This window comes from Boleophthalmus pectinirostris, unplaced genomic scaffold (assembly GCF_026225935.1).
Source record: "Boleophthalmus pectinirostris isolate CB_2022bp ecotype Guang Dong unplaced genomic scaffold, ASM2622593v1 HiC_scaffold_17, whole genome shotgun sequence".
Classification (NCBI taxonomy): domain Eukaryota; kingdom Metazoa; phylum Chordata; class Actinopteri; order Gobiiformes; family Gobiidae; genus Boleophthalmus; species Boleophthalmus pectinirostris.
The window spans coordinates 10,299,737-10,316,821 of NW_026571115.1; the positions used below are offsets into that span (position 1 = coordinate 10,299,737).

General features: G+C 40.5%; 3 protein-coding genes across 3 annotated transcripts in view; 1 reads left to right on the plus strand and 2 right to left on the minus strand.

Moving 5' to 3' along the window:
- LOC110161672 (disintegrin and metalloproteinase domain-containing protein 11-like) overlaps window positions 1-1,855 on the minus strand; it is a 46,518-nt gene extending 44,663 nt beyond the window's left edge. The window contains exon 1 of the mRNA XM_055152713.1: window positions 1,795-1,855. Within this exon, the coding sequence (XP_055008688.1) occupies window positions 1,795-1,855 (61 nt within the window). The remainder of the gene's footprint in view (window positions 1-1,794) is intronic.
- Window positions 1-17,085, minus strand: part of nkiras2 (NFKB inhibitor interacting Ras-like 2) — a 179,088-nt gene that overhangs the window by 148,901 nt on the left and 13,102 nt on the right. The gene's annotated exons all lie outside the window — the stretch shown is intronic.
- 42sp43 (P43 5S RNA-binding protein) lies at window positions 6,407-11,382 on the plus strand. Its single transcript, XM_020926497.2, has 9 exons — window positions 6,407-6,605; window positions 6,682-6,782; window positions 7,531-7,627; window positions 7,734-7,822; window positions 8,448-8,521; window positions 8,923-9,006; window positions 9,420-9,649; window positions 9,728-9,781; window positions 10,552-11,382. Exons 1-9 carry the CDS (start codon window positions 6,468-6,470, stop codon window positions 10,801-10,803), a joined length of 1,119 nt encoding a protein of 372 aa, XP_020782156.2. The 5' UTR covers window positions 6,407-6,467; the 3' UTR covers window positions 10,804-11,382.

The window sequence follows — 17,085 nt, forward strand, 5'->3', positions numbered from 1 at the left end:
TGCTTATTCCTGAATATGAGACTGGATCTGTTTATAAATAATGCACAAAATTACATAGCAGCTGTAAGTGTCTGGAAAAGAGCTACTTAAAATAGTGTCACAATAATCCCGCAGTCTGCACGAAGACTAAATATTTGGGTAAAACACTCTGTTTGAATTACTGCACGTTGGGAAACAGGTGATTTGCTGCATGTGGCAACTTTCGGGAACCAGAAGGAGGTCGCAGTGGGCTGGGTTCAGAAAAATACAATTTGATTTAATGTTTTACTTTTTAACAAACCTGAAATTAAAGGTGCGCTATGTAACTTTTTGTTGGGGCATCTGCTTGTTTCTATGGAAATGTCATTGCTCTGCCTTGAATGTTCCACAGTATGACATTAAACAGCTCTACCTTAATTTTATTCAATTACAGGTGGTTTTATAGCTCAAAAATACCTAGAAAACAGGCATTTTGACTGTGAGCAGGGTTGCCTCTCCACAGATCTGACCTGTAATTTGGTCTGGTAAAGACAAAAAGGTTTAATACCATACTGTGAAACACTCCAGACAAAGCCATAACATCTTTATGGAGAAAAGCTTTTGAAGTACCCTGCACCAGAAAAGTTACACAATGTACCTTTTTAAAAAAAAGTAAGGACTGCAACATGTAAATAAATTTAGGTCTAAAAATGTTTAGCGTAATAGATGATGAATAAAAAAATGAATGATTCGAGACACTTGGATAACGCTAGTATTTCGTCCAACATCTATGATCTATGTTCTAATGTTTCCTCACCACAAACATACCCAGTCTTGTGTTTTGTTTCATTCACACATGTTTATCACACAAACCCTGAATATTTAGGCTCTAGAGTTCTTCTCTCAAACTGAAAACACTCTGTTCCAACTTGTGATATCATGTGGCAATACAGAAAGTGCTCCAGTCTGTTTTTAAACTCTATTCGCCGTCACTAGAATAATTTTTTGATCATTTGAGCCCTGGAATTGCTATGGTTAACTTGAAAACTACTGCTTCATGACATCACAACGGGGAACAGAGTATTTTGAACTTTGGAGACATAAACAGACTAACAGCAAAAGCTTTCTCAAACATGTGTGAATGAAACAAAACACAACTCCAGATATGTTTTTGAGGAGGAAACAACATTCTAACTTGACTAAAAGCTCAAATTTGTGTAATATAGGACCTTTAAATCATACAGCCTGTTTTACACACAAACAATTAATCTTTACTTGACTTATTCAGATCTCAAAATAATAATAGTTTTAACACTACAGACTCAGTTAAACAGCTTTTCACATACCAGTGCATAAAATATTCTCCTCTGAGTGATAATATGAGAATGATGGAGCCTATGGGAACTTGCAGTCCTTCAGTGCACTAACGCCCATGCAGACCCCAGCAGTGGCTCGTATATTTTAAATAAAGATCCAGGCTGCTAATAAAAAACGACCACCTTTGTGAGCAGCCTGATCTATGCCCTGTCGGATGCGCATTTGACAGGACAGCGCTTGAATGGGACGTAGGGGTTTATAGGCGATCGGTGCTGCGGCGGAATTGTGTTGATGCAGCAAATCCACCGCGTCAACGGAGCACAGGGGCCGGTTGTTGGCACGGATACCCCGCTCTGTAAAAACCGCCCAGTAAACGCTAAATACTCGGGGGGCAAAAGTGCTGGTGCAGGTGTAAATTGTGTGGATGCGACGAAAAACTAAAGGGAATCCGCACTGCTCATTCCTGTTTTTTTTTTTTTGTTTTTTTGTGTGTGTGTGTGGTTCTGTCTCTCTCCTTACCTGACACAGCGAGCCGCTCACCCACTGCAGCGCACACCATGAAGCACCACACCGCCAGCATGATCTTCACATATTCCCCCGGCTTTACCGCATCGAGAGCCGGCCAAACGTCCCGAACCGGAGCCGGTGGATGCGTGGACGGGCGGAGGGAAGCGCGCAAGAGCCAAAGCGAATGATATCTATGGCGAAGAAGCGGAGAAAACGCGCTAAACGTTTATCGGCGCGCTCCCTCTCATCTCTCCTCTCTCTGCGTCTTTCTCAACTGCAGCGCTCCGGGATTTGCATATGAGAAAAATGGATCATAGCTCGGCCCGTGGATGAGAGGATCTAACCAGGCCCAGAGAGAGGGTTCAGACTTGCCCCGGCAGTGATGGAGAGGAAGGGGGCAGATGCATGATGGTAGCTCCGTGTGGTGGTGGTGGCGGCGGCGGCGGTGGTGGTGGGTGTGTTCGTGCGCGTAAAGGCGATCTGTGGTATGCGGAAACGGATGGATGCGGGGAGGGAGAGCGGTGAGAAGCGCGAGGGGTCTGCGGAGGGGACACGTGGGACCCTCCCTCGTCCTGTAGCAGTCTCCTCCCGTTGCCATGCAGCGCGAGGAGGATGGACCACGGACGCGGAGCGCATAGGCCACGAGCGAATAGGGATAATCGTTCGTTCACGTCTGGTTTTCTCTGCACCGGGAGCGTTTGAACGGCGGTGGAACGCGGGAGGGGATACGTCGTGACAGAGCAGAGGGGCGTGCGTGGGCTCCATACTTAGTGCGGAGAATTTTAGGTGTGTCCCGCGTAAAAAAAAAAAAGAAAGAAAGAAAACGTTACTCGATGTGTTTTGACAAATGCACTTAAGACTGTGAATAGTTAATGTTTCTGTGGCAACCAACTCCAACATACTTTGGCTGTATAGACATGTGAACATTATTTATAGGCTGAGCTCATGTTGTCAGTGGCAACAATGTTCTCTGAGTTAAATCCATCCATAGGGTAGGAGTGCTCTGAAATGTGAATCTGTGTTCTAAAAGGAGATGCAAAAAAGGGGGAAAAAAATACCAGTGTAACTTTAAAAACGCAGCCTAATTGAATGCCACACCTAACACACTAGAACATAATACAGTTGTTGTTAAAAATGTAGAGTGAACAAAATAAAGTGGACAAAATGTAATCTGTGAGTATCAAATTCATTGATACTTTTTTGCGCCCAACTGAATATAATGATAAGGATGTAACAATATCGGAAATATCGTAATATCGTAACGTCAAAAGTCTCACAATAATATGGATCATCGCAATAAGTCTCTTCTCTCCCTTAAATTCATTGTTGTGGTGCAGCAATAGTAAAAAAAAAAAACAAAAAAACTACATAGACCATAATGCTCTGCTCAGTTTAAGTGCAGACTACATGAGGAAATAACTTATTAAGCACTTTTAAATGTTAGCTCTTTGGATGATGACAGACCCAAAGTCTAAAAAAGTAGCATATTAAGTTTTGTTAACTTTCACAAAATATCAAAAATATACTGTACCAAGAGATCTGGATATCATTACATCCCTACTGATGAAGTAAGTGATTTGATAAAGCTGATAACCATTTTACTGGCAGATATGATTTGCGTTTTAATGTGATCTAAATACAGCTGAACATTTATTACACTGTTAAAGGTGCACAATGTTTCTGGTGGAGGGTTCGACATGTGCTTGTACTGCTTGGAGATGTTTTTGCTTTGCCTGTAATGTCCCATAGTATGGCATTATACGTATCTGACTATTAGGGATGGGACGAGACACAATTTTGACCAAATAAGACCAGACGCGAGATTAGGTCGACGAGATCGAGACAAAATTTGATTTTCACATAATCTATCGTTTTTAAAATGTGTGATCCCATTTGCAGTTTTGGTACAACATTTTTGTATTTTAACTTTTTTTTTTAAAATTGCACACCTACTTTTTGAAACCACAACTTCGTAAGAGATTTAAATGACCAGCCTTTAAGTCTTTTTTGTCAAATCTAAATGTAGACTTAAAAAAAAAAAAATTTTAAAAATAATCTCACAAGATAATTTTTCTCATGTGTGCACAATCTTGTTCATCAGCCGGTTTCACTTCATGGAAACTGTCGGACCTTGCAGTGTTAGAATTCGTTTGCTCGACGGTAGGTGGGTACTTTTTTCATTTAACCAATCTCTGCTATTTGGTGAGCTGTATGTAATGCGCCGCTAACAGACCTAACTGGGATATTAAGCTTTTCCCAAATCCCATAGGAAGAACAGCAATAACGTCTTTCCCCTTGATAAAATTTGCCAAACATTCTCTTTATTTCAGTTTTAAATCCTCAATCTCGGGAATTGTTGACAACACAGAATATATGGCTCTTCGCTGATTGGCTGGTGCCCGAACTTGCACTTCCAGGGTTTTTGCGAGCCGCCTAGTCTAGTGTATTCCGATCCCTGACCTAGTCACTGGAGAGAAATGAAATTGAGCGTAGGCACTAGGTGGCACCAGCCCAGCCTGGCTACAATCTTGTGGCAAAGAGAACTTGTCCTGTCCCTACTGACAACCAGGCCAAATTAAAGGTCATATCTGTGCAGAAGCGAGCCTCGTCACAGTAAGAATCCCTTATTTCAAGGTATTTTCAGCAATAAAAACATATGTTGAAAAAATAAAGACCATGCCATTTACATTCCAGGCAAAGTAATAACATCTCCATGGAGACAAGCAGTTAGTGGACTCGCCCACCAGAAAAGTTACATAATGCACCTTTATGAATGACATTTTATCACTGTATGTGTAATACTGCAGTTTGTCAATGCACAGACAGTAAAAGCACTTTCTTCTTCTTCTTCAGCCACATCTCCAGCTTTCTACCCTCCCCATAAACCTGTCAATCATTCACACCACTTGACTTCACCGTGTAAGAGCCACTAATTGCAGTGATGATCAATACCCTTCCTCCTGATGCAATATTTCCACCTCAGCCTCTCTCTGCACGTCTCCATAATCCTCGCGCAGATGGGGGTCAACCTGTCTTGGTCCCTGGACAAAGGCAGAGCTCTGGGCAATGGGGTGAAAGGGTGAGAGCTGGTGGGGGGCAGGTGTGTGGTTTTCCTGATGCTAGCGTTTCTGCTGCATATTTCGCTAATGGACGCACTGACAAATGCTTTTAAATATTTAATCTGACCCCCTTTGAGACTAACCGGAGGGGGGGGGGAGGATGCATGGAGAATAGTTGGAGAAATGCAGTGTCAGGGGAAACTACAGACGGTAATGTTCGAAATGTGCTAGAATTTTCAATCAGGATGTGAAGGAAACATTAATTCACTAATGCAAAACTTGGCAAGGCTGATCTGTGGAGTGACGTCAACTATAAAATGCTTAAAGGGATAAAAGCTCCAAAGAATACTGCAGGAGAAATGCCAAAAAGTTGATGTCACCATTGTTAAAAGGTCCATATTGCACTATTTACTTTTTATAATGTTGTTTCCTCATCACAAACATACCTGGGAGTTGTGTTTTGTTTTATTCACACATTTTGAACATGCGAACCACTCCACTGTTTTAAACTCTATACACCTTCACTAGGATCGTTTGGATGATTTCAACCCTCCAATAGTCAATATCTTCTGAAGGTAAAAGGCAGCTGTTAACTTGAGAACTACCACTACAAGACATCACTAGGTGGAAAAGAGGGTTTTGAGCTTTAGAGATGTAAACAGACCAAACTAGATTAAAATAATGGGTTACTAAAACACGTGTGAATGAAACAAAACATAACTCCAGGTATGCTTCTGATAAGGAAAAGTTATAACATAGATTTAAAAAGTGTTTTTAGGGCTCTTTGACTTCAGAAACACCAGTCCGAAATGTCTTGAAGCAATTTAGGAATGAAAATCTGATCAAACTGTACATCAACATTAATACTTAGATAGTTATACATAGTAAATATACTAGTCTTGAATAAAGTGAATTTTATATAATTACATAATAAACCATGTCAAAATTGAGAATAAACTAGGACTGAATCCTGAACTGAACCAGGACTATACCAATTACATCAGGACTGAACAGGGCTCAAATGGAAGTAAGTGTACTGTTTAAATGAATGGTTGTCAGATATCAGTAAAATATTAGCAGTATAAATAATAATAGGTCATAGCGTTTAGTTTTGTTTAGTCTTAAAATCATGCAAACAATTATAAAGTAAATGAGTTTTGGTCAAATATTTCAACATATTCTTACCTTTCCATGATGAATCGCAATCAAAATGTTTTTCAGTATGTTGGGGTCAGTCTGCCACCTGCTGGGGAAAATGAGAAATCACAATCAGCAACGGATCAACAAGTCACCACAAGGAGGAAGAAAAAAAAAAGTAAAAAAAATAAATAAATCTTTGTATGTATTGATTTCTTCAGTTATATGTCTTTTTAACTGATGTCCATTAATTAAAAAATAAAAATAAAACATGTTGGAGTAAAACACAAATATCCAGAAGGCGGCACTCATGACTAGCTTGATAGTAATTGCACACCTGCTCAGAACAGAAACAGACGCACCAGCAGCCGCCAATTACCCAATTACGTGCCTCCAAAAAGTCTTTAAAACCGGCTGAGAAACGGGGCGGCTTCCCAACTAATACTGACACTAAACACGTTCGGTAAGCAAAGCAATAACTGAGAGAAAATGAACGGTATTGGCAGCGCCAAGCCGGCCTCGGGACCACCGAATCTGCAGCTTTTCAACTGCACGCACGCCGATTGTGGGGCCACGTTTACGCGCCAGTGGAGACTCGAGGAGCACCAGACCGTTCACACCGGACAGGTAAACTTAAAGACCACGAAAAATGAATTGAACTGTTATGAAGTTTGACGTATGATAAAAGTTTGTGTTTTCATAGCGTCTGTACCAGTGCGCAGCGGCAGATTGTGGACGTCGTTTCAAGAGGAAAACTCACTTGAGCCGCCACATGCTCCAACACAAAGGAGTCAAACAATTCAAGTGCGTAACCAACTAAAGTTTCCCACATTTGGTTCCTGATTATTGGCGCCATTTCTCAAACCGGGGGCAGTATTAGCAATATTATTTGGACTGATTAGGCCTAAAAAATGTGAATAAATATAAAAAGCATATAAAAATTGATTTCTGATTAGCTTACTTTAGAAGTGCATTGTGTAACCTTTCTGATGACAGTCTGTCAAACTTTTCTTCATAGAGAATGTTATCGCTTTGTTTGGAATGTTCCACAGTGTGACATTATCACCTAACATTTATTCAATTACAGGTGGTTTTATAGCTCAAAAATATCTAGAAAATCTGTGTGGTCTCCATAAAGATAAAAAGGTTTAATACCATACTGTGGAACATTCCAGACAAAGCAATAGCATCTCTGTGGAGAAAAGCTTTTGATGGACCCTTAACCACAAGAGTTAAACAATGATCCTTTAAGTTTGAGGAAAAAAATGTACATCTCAGACTCTGCCTTCCTAAAAGTATTTTGATAACTAATCTTTTTTTTCTTCTTCACAACACTGACTGGAAGAATGGTGAGTGCATCTGTCATGTGAGGTGGGCCAATATTTCCCAAGCAGTAAGGGTACAATAAATCCAAAGTCAGTATTGTGTTACATAAATTATGGTATTCAATTGTAGCAAAAGATCTGAGATTTTTTTGCTCCATAAACTTACTCTTAATCATTTAATCAAATAATTTTCTACATCACCTGGTTATTTGTTTGGTGTCTTCCAGATGCAAATTTGCAAACTGTCCCAAAAGTTTCTTCAACACTGGGAAGCTGAAAAGACACATCCGCTTCACTCACGGAGACAAAAATAAATACTTCAAGGTACACCTGCAGTTTGAGTTACTGTCCACAAGATGACGCCAGAGGGCAACAATTATGACTTGTAATTTTAGTGCTAGGCTTGTAATACTTTATCTATTTCGTCTAGTGCACCCAACCCAAATGTCCTCTGACCTTCAAGAAACGGCGGTTGTTTAAACAGCATTTAAAAACTCACAACATGGCGCCCAAGTTTTGGTAAGTAGTTTTGGTTTACTATATTGGACAGTTTTGCGATGTCCCCTGTCCAAGCAGATTTAACCCAAACCTGTGATTTGTCCCAGTATTTTTACAAGAAATGTCCCTATTTTTGACCAGTTTAAGCCAACAATAAATAGCGGAGTATTGTCCCTTGTTTAACTAAAATACAGAAAAAGCTTGAAAATGACCATAAGGCAAAAAAATGCCCTAATAGAATTTTCTCAAAGAATGCACAATGTTACACACTTTATTCACAATTCTTAAATATCTATAATAACCATCCCAACCAGAGTGTATTCCAGTTTTGAATTTTGTAAAGCTGATCACTAACATTGGATAAATCTGCAATACCTTCCATGACAAACTTTGAATAACTGGCCCACAAGTGAGTCGAGAATGGACAATGTCTTTTCACAATTTATTTATACAAACCATCCCAGCCCAGGTATGTCCCAGTTTTGAGACTTGAAAAGCTGGTCACCCCAACATTGTATAAATCTCCAATAACTATTAAACTTGAATACAGTGTACAATGCAGTCTTTGGTTAGACTTGAGTAGGTGTATGCCCCAGAGACGAGCTCAGATATTTTTAAGTATTGTCTCTTGTCTCATGTGTCTTAGTTGTTCAAAGGACGACTGCGCTGCCACTTTCGACTCCCACGTCGCTCGGAAAGCCCACGAGAAGAAGCACGCAGGTGGGTGGAGATCATTTTCAACATGGCGTCCAGGGAATATTTGTCTGTACAATGGACTGAAATGGGATAGATGTAAATAATGGCTAGTTAGATTTATAGATTGTGTGTTGAAGTGAAATACAGCATTTAAAGGTGTGCTATGTATTTAAGCAGGTTGTCACCTGCTTATCTCCATGGTAATATTTTATTCCAGTATGGCATTAAACATCATGAATGTTCAACTACAGATGTTTTGTCTAAAATACCTTAAATATCTTACTAGGCTGAATTTGATTGTAGGCCCAATGATTAAAACCATATTGAACACATGGATCAATTAAGCCATATTTTACAAGTTGAATCTATAGATATTGTGAAAGATTTGTTGATAAATCTCAAGTTAAATTAGTTTTTTCTTGCAGGTTACCGCTGTCCTCATGCAGACTGTAAGGTTCTTGAACACACCTGGGGACGGCTCCAGAAACACATTGCAGTGAAACATCCAGGTAAATGGTGACTGAATCCTACACCTGCTTTTCCTGAATAACTTGCCTGGTCTCACACTTAACATGTTTTACTACAACCTATAAGAATAGTGTAGTCACATTTTGTGCAGTACCATCTTCGCACTCACATTTTAAAATCTGTTTTTAGGCAGCTGGTTTGTCTCTAAAATATCGCAGGAACTTTAAGGCACATAAGATAAAGTGCAAATTCTGACCCAATATGTCTAGTCCCAATACATTTTTATAAAGTTGCTCACGTGAGGCCTCTGTGTGTAAATATCTGGGGCAATGTGAATAATACGATTTAAGAAATGTACTTTTGTTCTTGGAGTCCATTTTGTGATTAATTTTTATGCTCCCAAACTGATCCAAAACCTAAAATATAAATTGTTGTCCCGTTTAATTCCTTGCAGCCACCTTCCCTTGTAAACAGTGCAAGAAGGAGTTTAAGAATTCCGACGCCCTCCGCAGACACAAGCGCCTCCATGCCTCTCATAAGCCCGTCCTGGTGTGTCCTCGTCCAGACTGTAAGGTTTACTTCTCCACCACCTTTAACCTGCAGCACCACATCCGTAAAGTGCACCTCCAACTCAACAAATACAAGTGCAGTTTTCCAGAATGCACTCGCACCTTCGCCATGCGGGTGAGTAAATCCAGAGGAGGCTTTGTTATAGTTTGTGCAGTATTGGTTAACTTGATTGTCTTCTGTTCTTGTTTGTAGGAAAGCATGAACAGACATATGCTGCGTCATGACCCAAACAGCGTGTCTCTTAAGGTAATTTCATACTGTGGTGGTAGCTTTAAAGGTGAAGGAGCTCACTCACAAAAACGTTTTCCAAGGGAGTTTTTAGCAAATTGCCATATTTTACAACATTCCAGGCAAACCTCCATGGTAACAGACGCTCAAATAGAAAAGTTACATAATGCACTTAAAGCATCATCAACTTGTTGGGTCGCCTCAATATGGGACAATTACTACTCATTAAAGGTCCTAATATTAAGCGAACCTGACTTTTGAGCTTTAAGCCATGTTATGTTACCTTATTAAAAAGTTGTCACTTTTTTGAGTCATCCATTATTAATCTGTCTAAATCTCCAAAACTGAAAATGTTGTCCCACCTTGTGATGGCATGTAGTGAGTTTAATTTATTGTCTGTCTTGCCTTGCCTAGTTGAGCAGATTGTCAATTCCAGGGCTGAAATTATTCTATTGAAGGTGTATGGAGTTTAGTGGAGCACCTGTAGTACCACATGACATCAGGGGGGGATGAGTGTTTTGAGAGAAGAACTCAGCCTAAATATCCAGGGTTTGTGTATTAAATGTGTGTAAATGAAACAAAATGCAACTCCAGATATATCTGTAATGAGGAACCATGACATAGATCAGAAATTGGCATATCATCTTTTGAATGTTATGTTTCTTACTCGGTGTGAAAATCATCATTCACTCAATCTTGATAAGGCTGTGGTGTTTGACATCCAGTGTGACCACTCAAAAGAATCAATGAAAAACCTGCTTGTGTGTAATATAACATGTCACCAACAGAGGCGCCGTCGCTCTAAGAAGTCATGGCAGAAGCGTCTGGATGGCCACCGCCTGCCGCTGGTGGAAGAAAACCTGGAAAACTTGTTCAACCTGAAGATGAGGATCACCAGAAAGACCAAAGTGGAGACGAACCTCTCCGGACTCTTCAACGAACGCAAAATCCCACATTACGTCGACCCTGAAGTGAACCTCCGAGACCTGTTCTCCATCAAGCCTCTGGAGAAGCCAGCCATTGCTCCTGTTAAGGGATAAACTACAGTATTTGGTCATTACTTTGTTTCTCTGCCCTGACTCTCTACTCTACCTCCTCTCTTCCTGTTTTCTCCCTCTTTCCCCTTATGCTTTTTTCTCTCCTCAGGCTCTTTTCTCTTCCCACTTTCATCCTTTAATTTCTCTTCCTCCTGTCTTTTCTCCCTCCTTCACATCTCTTCTGCTGTCCTTTTTCTATAATGCTTGTCTATTTCCATCATCCCAGTCTCTCTCCCTTTGCCACCCATCTCTTGAGTTGTCCTTTTTCTGTGCTTCTCCCTTTCTGTCTCTATTCCTTTTTGTTTCATTTTTTTTCTCTCCCCTCGCAAAATCCCACACATCGACCTGGAAGTGAACCTACACCTGTTCTCCAAACCTTGTGTTGGGTCTACAGTTTTTCATTCTTTTACTATAAATGTCTATTGGGTCGTTTTTGTTTTCAAATGTATCTAAAATACATTAAGGTATTTGAAAAGTAATTTGGCAAATGGTCAAATTTTGATTTGTAAATTGATTTTAAATTAAATGCATGGCTTGTAATCCTGCAGTTTCTGACTCAATAAATAAGTTTGTTTATGCAAATCATGAGATGTGAAATTACTCTATATAATGTGAGGGGAAATATGTACATTTAATAATACTGGAACCTTTGATTTAGATTAGTATTAACTTTAAATGGGAAATAAATGTTAGCTATGTTAGTCATTTAATAAACTTGCTCAATGAAAAGTTATACCCTTCACAATAGTGCATTTTAAATTAAACTGTTAAACTGTGATGTGCATAGGAAAAGGATACCAGTTCTGCTTCATTACAAAGGAAAAGGATCAATACTTGTATAAGTTTTTTTTAAAAATCCTATTGTCCTTGTTCTGAGGAGACCCTTGAGGAAATGTCAAATGCAGTTTTATTCTTAAGGGTCCTTGTCCAAATTTTTCTAGTTATTGCTTTTTTTTTGGGGGGCAACCCCAACTTTGCACATTTGTTACCAGTGCTGCTAATTGCACTGACATTGACATCAAGGTCCTTTGAATTGTCAGACAGCAGCAGTGTGGGTCCCTCTGATGTGTCCCGAACCCACCCCCTCTCTGTTTTCTCCTCTGTCCCCTCAATTGTCCCCATCCTATATTCTCTCCTCTCTCCCCCCTCTGTCCCCTCTCCACTCTATTCTTTCTCCTCTCTCCCTCACTCACTCATTTGGACATGGACAAAGCTTGCTGGATGAGTAAGGCCTGACTCACACATTCTGTCACTTGTGGATCACTTTGTTTCATTTCGGCTGTTGCTTCCCTCCCTCTTTTTATGGGCCCATGTTCAATCTCCATATCAAAGAACAGCAGTGCATTTGTCACATTCAAGAACATTCAGACACCAGCTTTTTGAAATGTTTAAATGACAATATTGTGTGGCTAATTTTAGGTTAGCGTTTCATTTTTAATGGCTAAATTGTAAGTTGAAGTGAAACTGCAGCAGCTTTTCAATATTTGGATTTCATTTGACGAGTTTAAATAATTGCATTCAGTTCTCCATTGTAATTCAAGGATTGCATTTAAAACCGTTTTCCTCATATGCTCTCTGGAATCTAGTGTTTGCGTATTCTTTTCATATGAATGTTATAAAAAATACTTCTCATGCACACTTCTCTATAGGAGCGCAGCTTCTAGCAGGTTAGTATGTTAGTACTATGTCCAATTACACATACAGTATAATGGTACTAACTATCAATCCATCCATTTTCTTCTGCTTATCCAGGGCCGGGTCTCAGGGACAGCAGTATTAGCAGGGCTCCTAGACTTCTTTCACCCCAGACACTTCCTCCAACTCCTCCAGGGGGACCCGGAGGCGTTCCCAGGTCAATCGAGAGACATAGTCCCTCCAGCGTGTCTTGGGTCTTCTCCGGGGCCTCCTCCCAGTGGGACATGCCCAGAACACCTCCCAAGGGAGGCACCCAGGAGGCATCCGGAACAGATGCCTGAGCCATCTCAGCTGGCTCCTCTCGATGTGGAGGAACAGCAGTTCTGCTCCGAGCTCCTCCCGTGTGACTGGGCTTCTCACTCTCTCTCTAAGGAAGCACCCAGCAACCCTGTGGAGGAAACTCATTTCGACCTCTTGTATCCACGATCTTGTCCTTTTGGTCATTACCCAAAGCTCATGACCATAAGTGAGGGTAGACTGACCGGTAAATTGAGAGCTTTGCTTTTCAGCTCAGCTCCCTCTTCACCACAAAGGTTCGATACAGCGACCGCATCACTGCCGATGCTGCACCGATCTGCCCATCAATCTCACTCTCCATCCTCCCCTCACTCATGAACAAGACCCCGAGATAGTTGATGTCCACCACTTGAAGCCAGGATTCTCCACCCACCCAGCCTCAGATTTGGATTTAGTTTATTCTATGTAGGGACTTCTACTTTCAATGTGGAGTCCCTGGACAGATGAACACGCATTAAAAATACACATTTCAGTACAGTTACATTATAAGACTTGGATCTATTTAAACTTATTATAAATTATTTAATTTATAGTAAGTCTACAAACATTCTTACAAACCTGAATAATTTTGTATTATGTGCTCCTGTTTTCTGCACGGACAGGAGCAGGTACAATTAGACCTGGTTGTTTTTGTTTGGTAAAGTCATTAAAGTCTGGAGCTACAGGGCTGTACTCATCCTACTGTATTATATTTAATATGTCCAGCAGCATTATTCATCCTCCATCCCACCACCTACCTCTCTCTTCTCTCCTCTCTCTTTCTTTCACTCTCTGCTTTCTCCTTTTCCTCTTTCGTCCTCTGTCTTTACGCTCTCACCATTTTCTTTTCCCTCTTGCTTTCTCTTTGGCTTGGCTTCTCCTTTTCTCCTCATTTTTTTCTACTTTATCTCCCCGTTTGTTTACATCTTTCTTCTTCCCTCCTTCTCTCTCCACCTTAGTCTCCCCCTTTCTCTCCATCTCTCTTTTTTCTACCTTGTCTCCCATCCCTCGGCTCGAACTCTCTCCCTCCCGTCTCTACTCTTCTGTTGTCTTCTTTTCCTATAATGCTTCTCCCTTTCTCTCCCTCTCTCTGTCCTTCCCTCGTTCTTCCTTCTCTCCCTCCTCCTCACCCCTCTCTCCTCTTTGTTATGACTGTGTTGTGTGACCTTTCAGAGCTCAGGGGAGAGACTGTTGGGACGTGGGTAACAGCAACACGCCCGTGTCCAGTTTCAGGTGAAGGCACATCATGTTATCAAAAAGAGAGAGATGGAGAGGGACAGAGAGAGAGAGAGAGAGAGACTGAGAGAATGATAGAAAAGGAGAAAGAAAGAGAGATGGGGAGAGAGATGCTTCACTGAACTGGACATGGTGTTCCTCTTTTGGTTCTCAAAATGTCTCAGCGTCAAAGAGCTGTTATTACAAAGCGACAGAAAAGGTTAACGGGGATATTTCTTTACCTGGAACAAAAAGATTAAACAAACGTATGTTAACTTCAAATGGAAGCTGAGTAACTTTTCTGGTGGTTTTGTAGTGTGCTATTAAACACACACACACACACATACACACACACTTTTATTATATTACAGGTATTTTTAATGGCTTAACTAAGATCTGTCACTTCTCCACAGATCTGACCAGTAACTTGGCTCTGAGATGTTAATTGCCTGTCTCCATGGAAACAAAGAGATGCAATTGCAGCTTTATTTATAATGCACTTTACAATAACGAGGTTGAACAAAGTGCTACAATATTAATGCCATAATATTTAACATTCCACATGGCTGAGTGGCTGGCACTCATGCTTCACAGCAAGAAGGTTCTGGGTTTAATCTCCATGTTGTGCAGGCCTTTCTGTGTGGAGTTTGCATGTTCTCTCTGTGTATGGGTGAGTTTCCTCCGGGCACTTCGGTTTCCTAGCTAGGCTGGCATCACCTGTTGCCTTCACTCGATTTCATTTCTCTCCAGTGACTAGGTCAGGAATTGAAATACACTAGAAGGTTCACAAAAATCTGGGAAGTACGAGTTCGGGCACAAGTCAATCAGCGAAGAGCCATATATTCTGTGTTGGCAACGATTCCCAAGATTGAGGATTTTAAGATATTATTGCTCTTCTTCCTACGGGATTTGGGAAAAGCTTAATATACCAGTTAGCCCTGTTTGCGGTGCATTACATACATCACAACCAAATAGCAGCGATTGGTTAAATGAAAAAAAGTACCCGCCTACCATTGAGCGAACTAATTCTAATGCTGCGAGGTCAGACGGTTTCTATGAAGTGAAACCGGCTGATAAATCAGGATATCGGTTTCCCTCATCAACCCAAAAAACATGCACCATAGGTCGATGACTCCAGGAAGAATAGCCGTGTGGAAGCTGAGCTAATGGAAGTCAAATAAATACAATGAATAAAGTACAATTCCAGAAGCAATGACACCTTCAAGGATCTCTAAAGGATCCATATCATGCTATTTTCTGATCTATGTTAGAATGTTTTTTCCTCATCAAAAATATACCTGGGGTTGTGTTTTGTTTCATTCACACATGATTAACACATAACAGATTTAGACTTAGTTCTTCATTCAAATGGAAAACACTCTGTTCTACCTTGTGATGTCATGTGGTGGTACAGGAAGCACTTCACTGTGTTTTTAAACTCCATACACCTTCATTAGAATAACTTTGATGATTTCAGACCAGCCAATTTCTACTGAACTAAAGGTAAAAGGAGCTGTTAACTTGAAATCTACAACTTCATGACATCACAAGATGGAACAGAGCATTTTGAACTTTGGAGATGTAGACAGACTAATAATAAAAGGATACCCAAACATGTGTGAATGAAACAAAGCACACCTCCAGATATATTTTTGAGGTGGCGACAGCAGTATCACATAGCTAAAAGCTCACAAGAGTCAATTTTGAATGATGTAGGATATTTAAACTCACGTATTCATATTTATTCAATTACATTTTTATGCTATAAAAGAGGAAAGAAGAATAATTATCTATGGATTACCTTAATGCAGTTGCTATATATACTCTGCCCATTGATACACTCTACAGTATGTTAATGGCTGACACTAAACTGCTGAGATGTGCACTGGAGTAACATCTGGAGCAGGGCTTAACACATTAAACCAGTTATTCATATTCACAAAATGAGTCAACACAGCATTATGATAACGAGCCTTCAAAATTACACACCTCTGATTCTCTGTGCACAACATTTACATATAAATCACTTTGTCGATGAAGATTTATTCAGCTAATCACAAATGAAGACACTACGAAGACTCCCACGGATGCTGTTTTGGGCGTGCAGTTTTCACACTTTTATCTTGGGAGAAGAAGTCAAGCGTTTATCTGAGCCAAACAAAGACACAGAATCTGTCAGGGGAGGTAGAGTGACCAAAATAGACTCAATTAAAGGAATGGTGGTACTATAAATGGCAACTAATCACAGGTTTGACAAACAGAAATATATCACATGCAATTAGGGCCGCGCAGTATTACAAAACATTACAATATATAATGGTTAAAGGTGCACTGTGTAACTTTTCTGGTGGAGGGTCCGTCAAATGAGATGCTTTGTCTGGGATTTTTCACAGTATGGTCAGATCTGTGGAGAGGCAATCTGGCTGTTTTTCTAGGTATTTTTGAGCTATAAAACAACCTGTATTGGAATATGTAAGGCAGAGCTGGTTAATGTCATACTGTGGAACATTCCAGACAGAGCAATGACATATCCATAGAAACAAGCAGGTGACGGACCCTCTACCAGAAACCTTTAAAGTTGCACTACAGTAAAAGATAAAATGGTCACAAATATATACTCATTTTGTCTTCTTATGTACTTTAACTTCTTGGCCTCAATATAGTGAAGTGTATTTACATTGTTGACATGTTTTGGCTGCTAGCTGCAAGCCATTTTCTGAACTGTCACTGATGTTGGTGTCCTATATCAGCTGTTGTTACTTCCTGTAGGCCTGATAGACCTGGCAGGTCATTCAGACTGCCCATGCCTCACCCAGTGTTCCCTGGAGTAGGGTGTCCCAGGTGTGTGAAAGGAGGAACACTCTGTCATCACAGTTAATGCTGTCCGTGCCTTGTTTCCTGATTTCAGTGTCCACAAAGCAGAACAAGAAAACCTAAAATCCACCATATCAGACCACTGTAAAAGAAATAACCACATTATGGACTGGGACAGGGCTCGGGTCATTGGATCGAAAACAACAAGTTTAAACACTGGATCAGGGAGGCCATTGAAATCAGGAAACGAGGAACAGACAGCATTAACCGTGATGACCCCTGGGA

Coding starts and splice junctions, on each gene's coding strand:
- 42sp43 (XM_020926497.2), top strand. CDS start 6,468: ATGAACGGTATTGGCAGCGCCAAGCCGGCCTCGGGACCACCGAATCTG. Junction 7,823..8,447: donor AACATGGCGCCCAAGTTTTG/GTAAGTAGTTTT, acceptor CATGTGTCTTAG/TTGTTCAAAGGACGACTGCG. Junction 9,007..9,419: donor CATTGCAGTGAAACATCCAG/GTAAATGGTGAC, acceptor AATTCCTTGCAG/CCACCTTCCCTTGTAAACAG.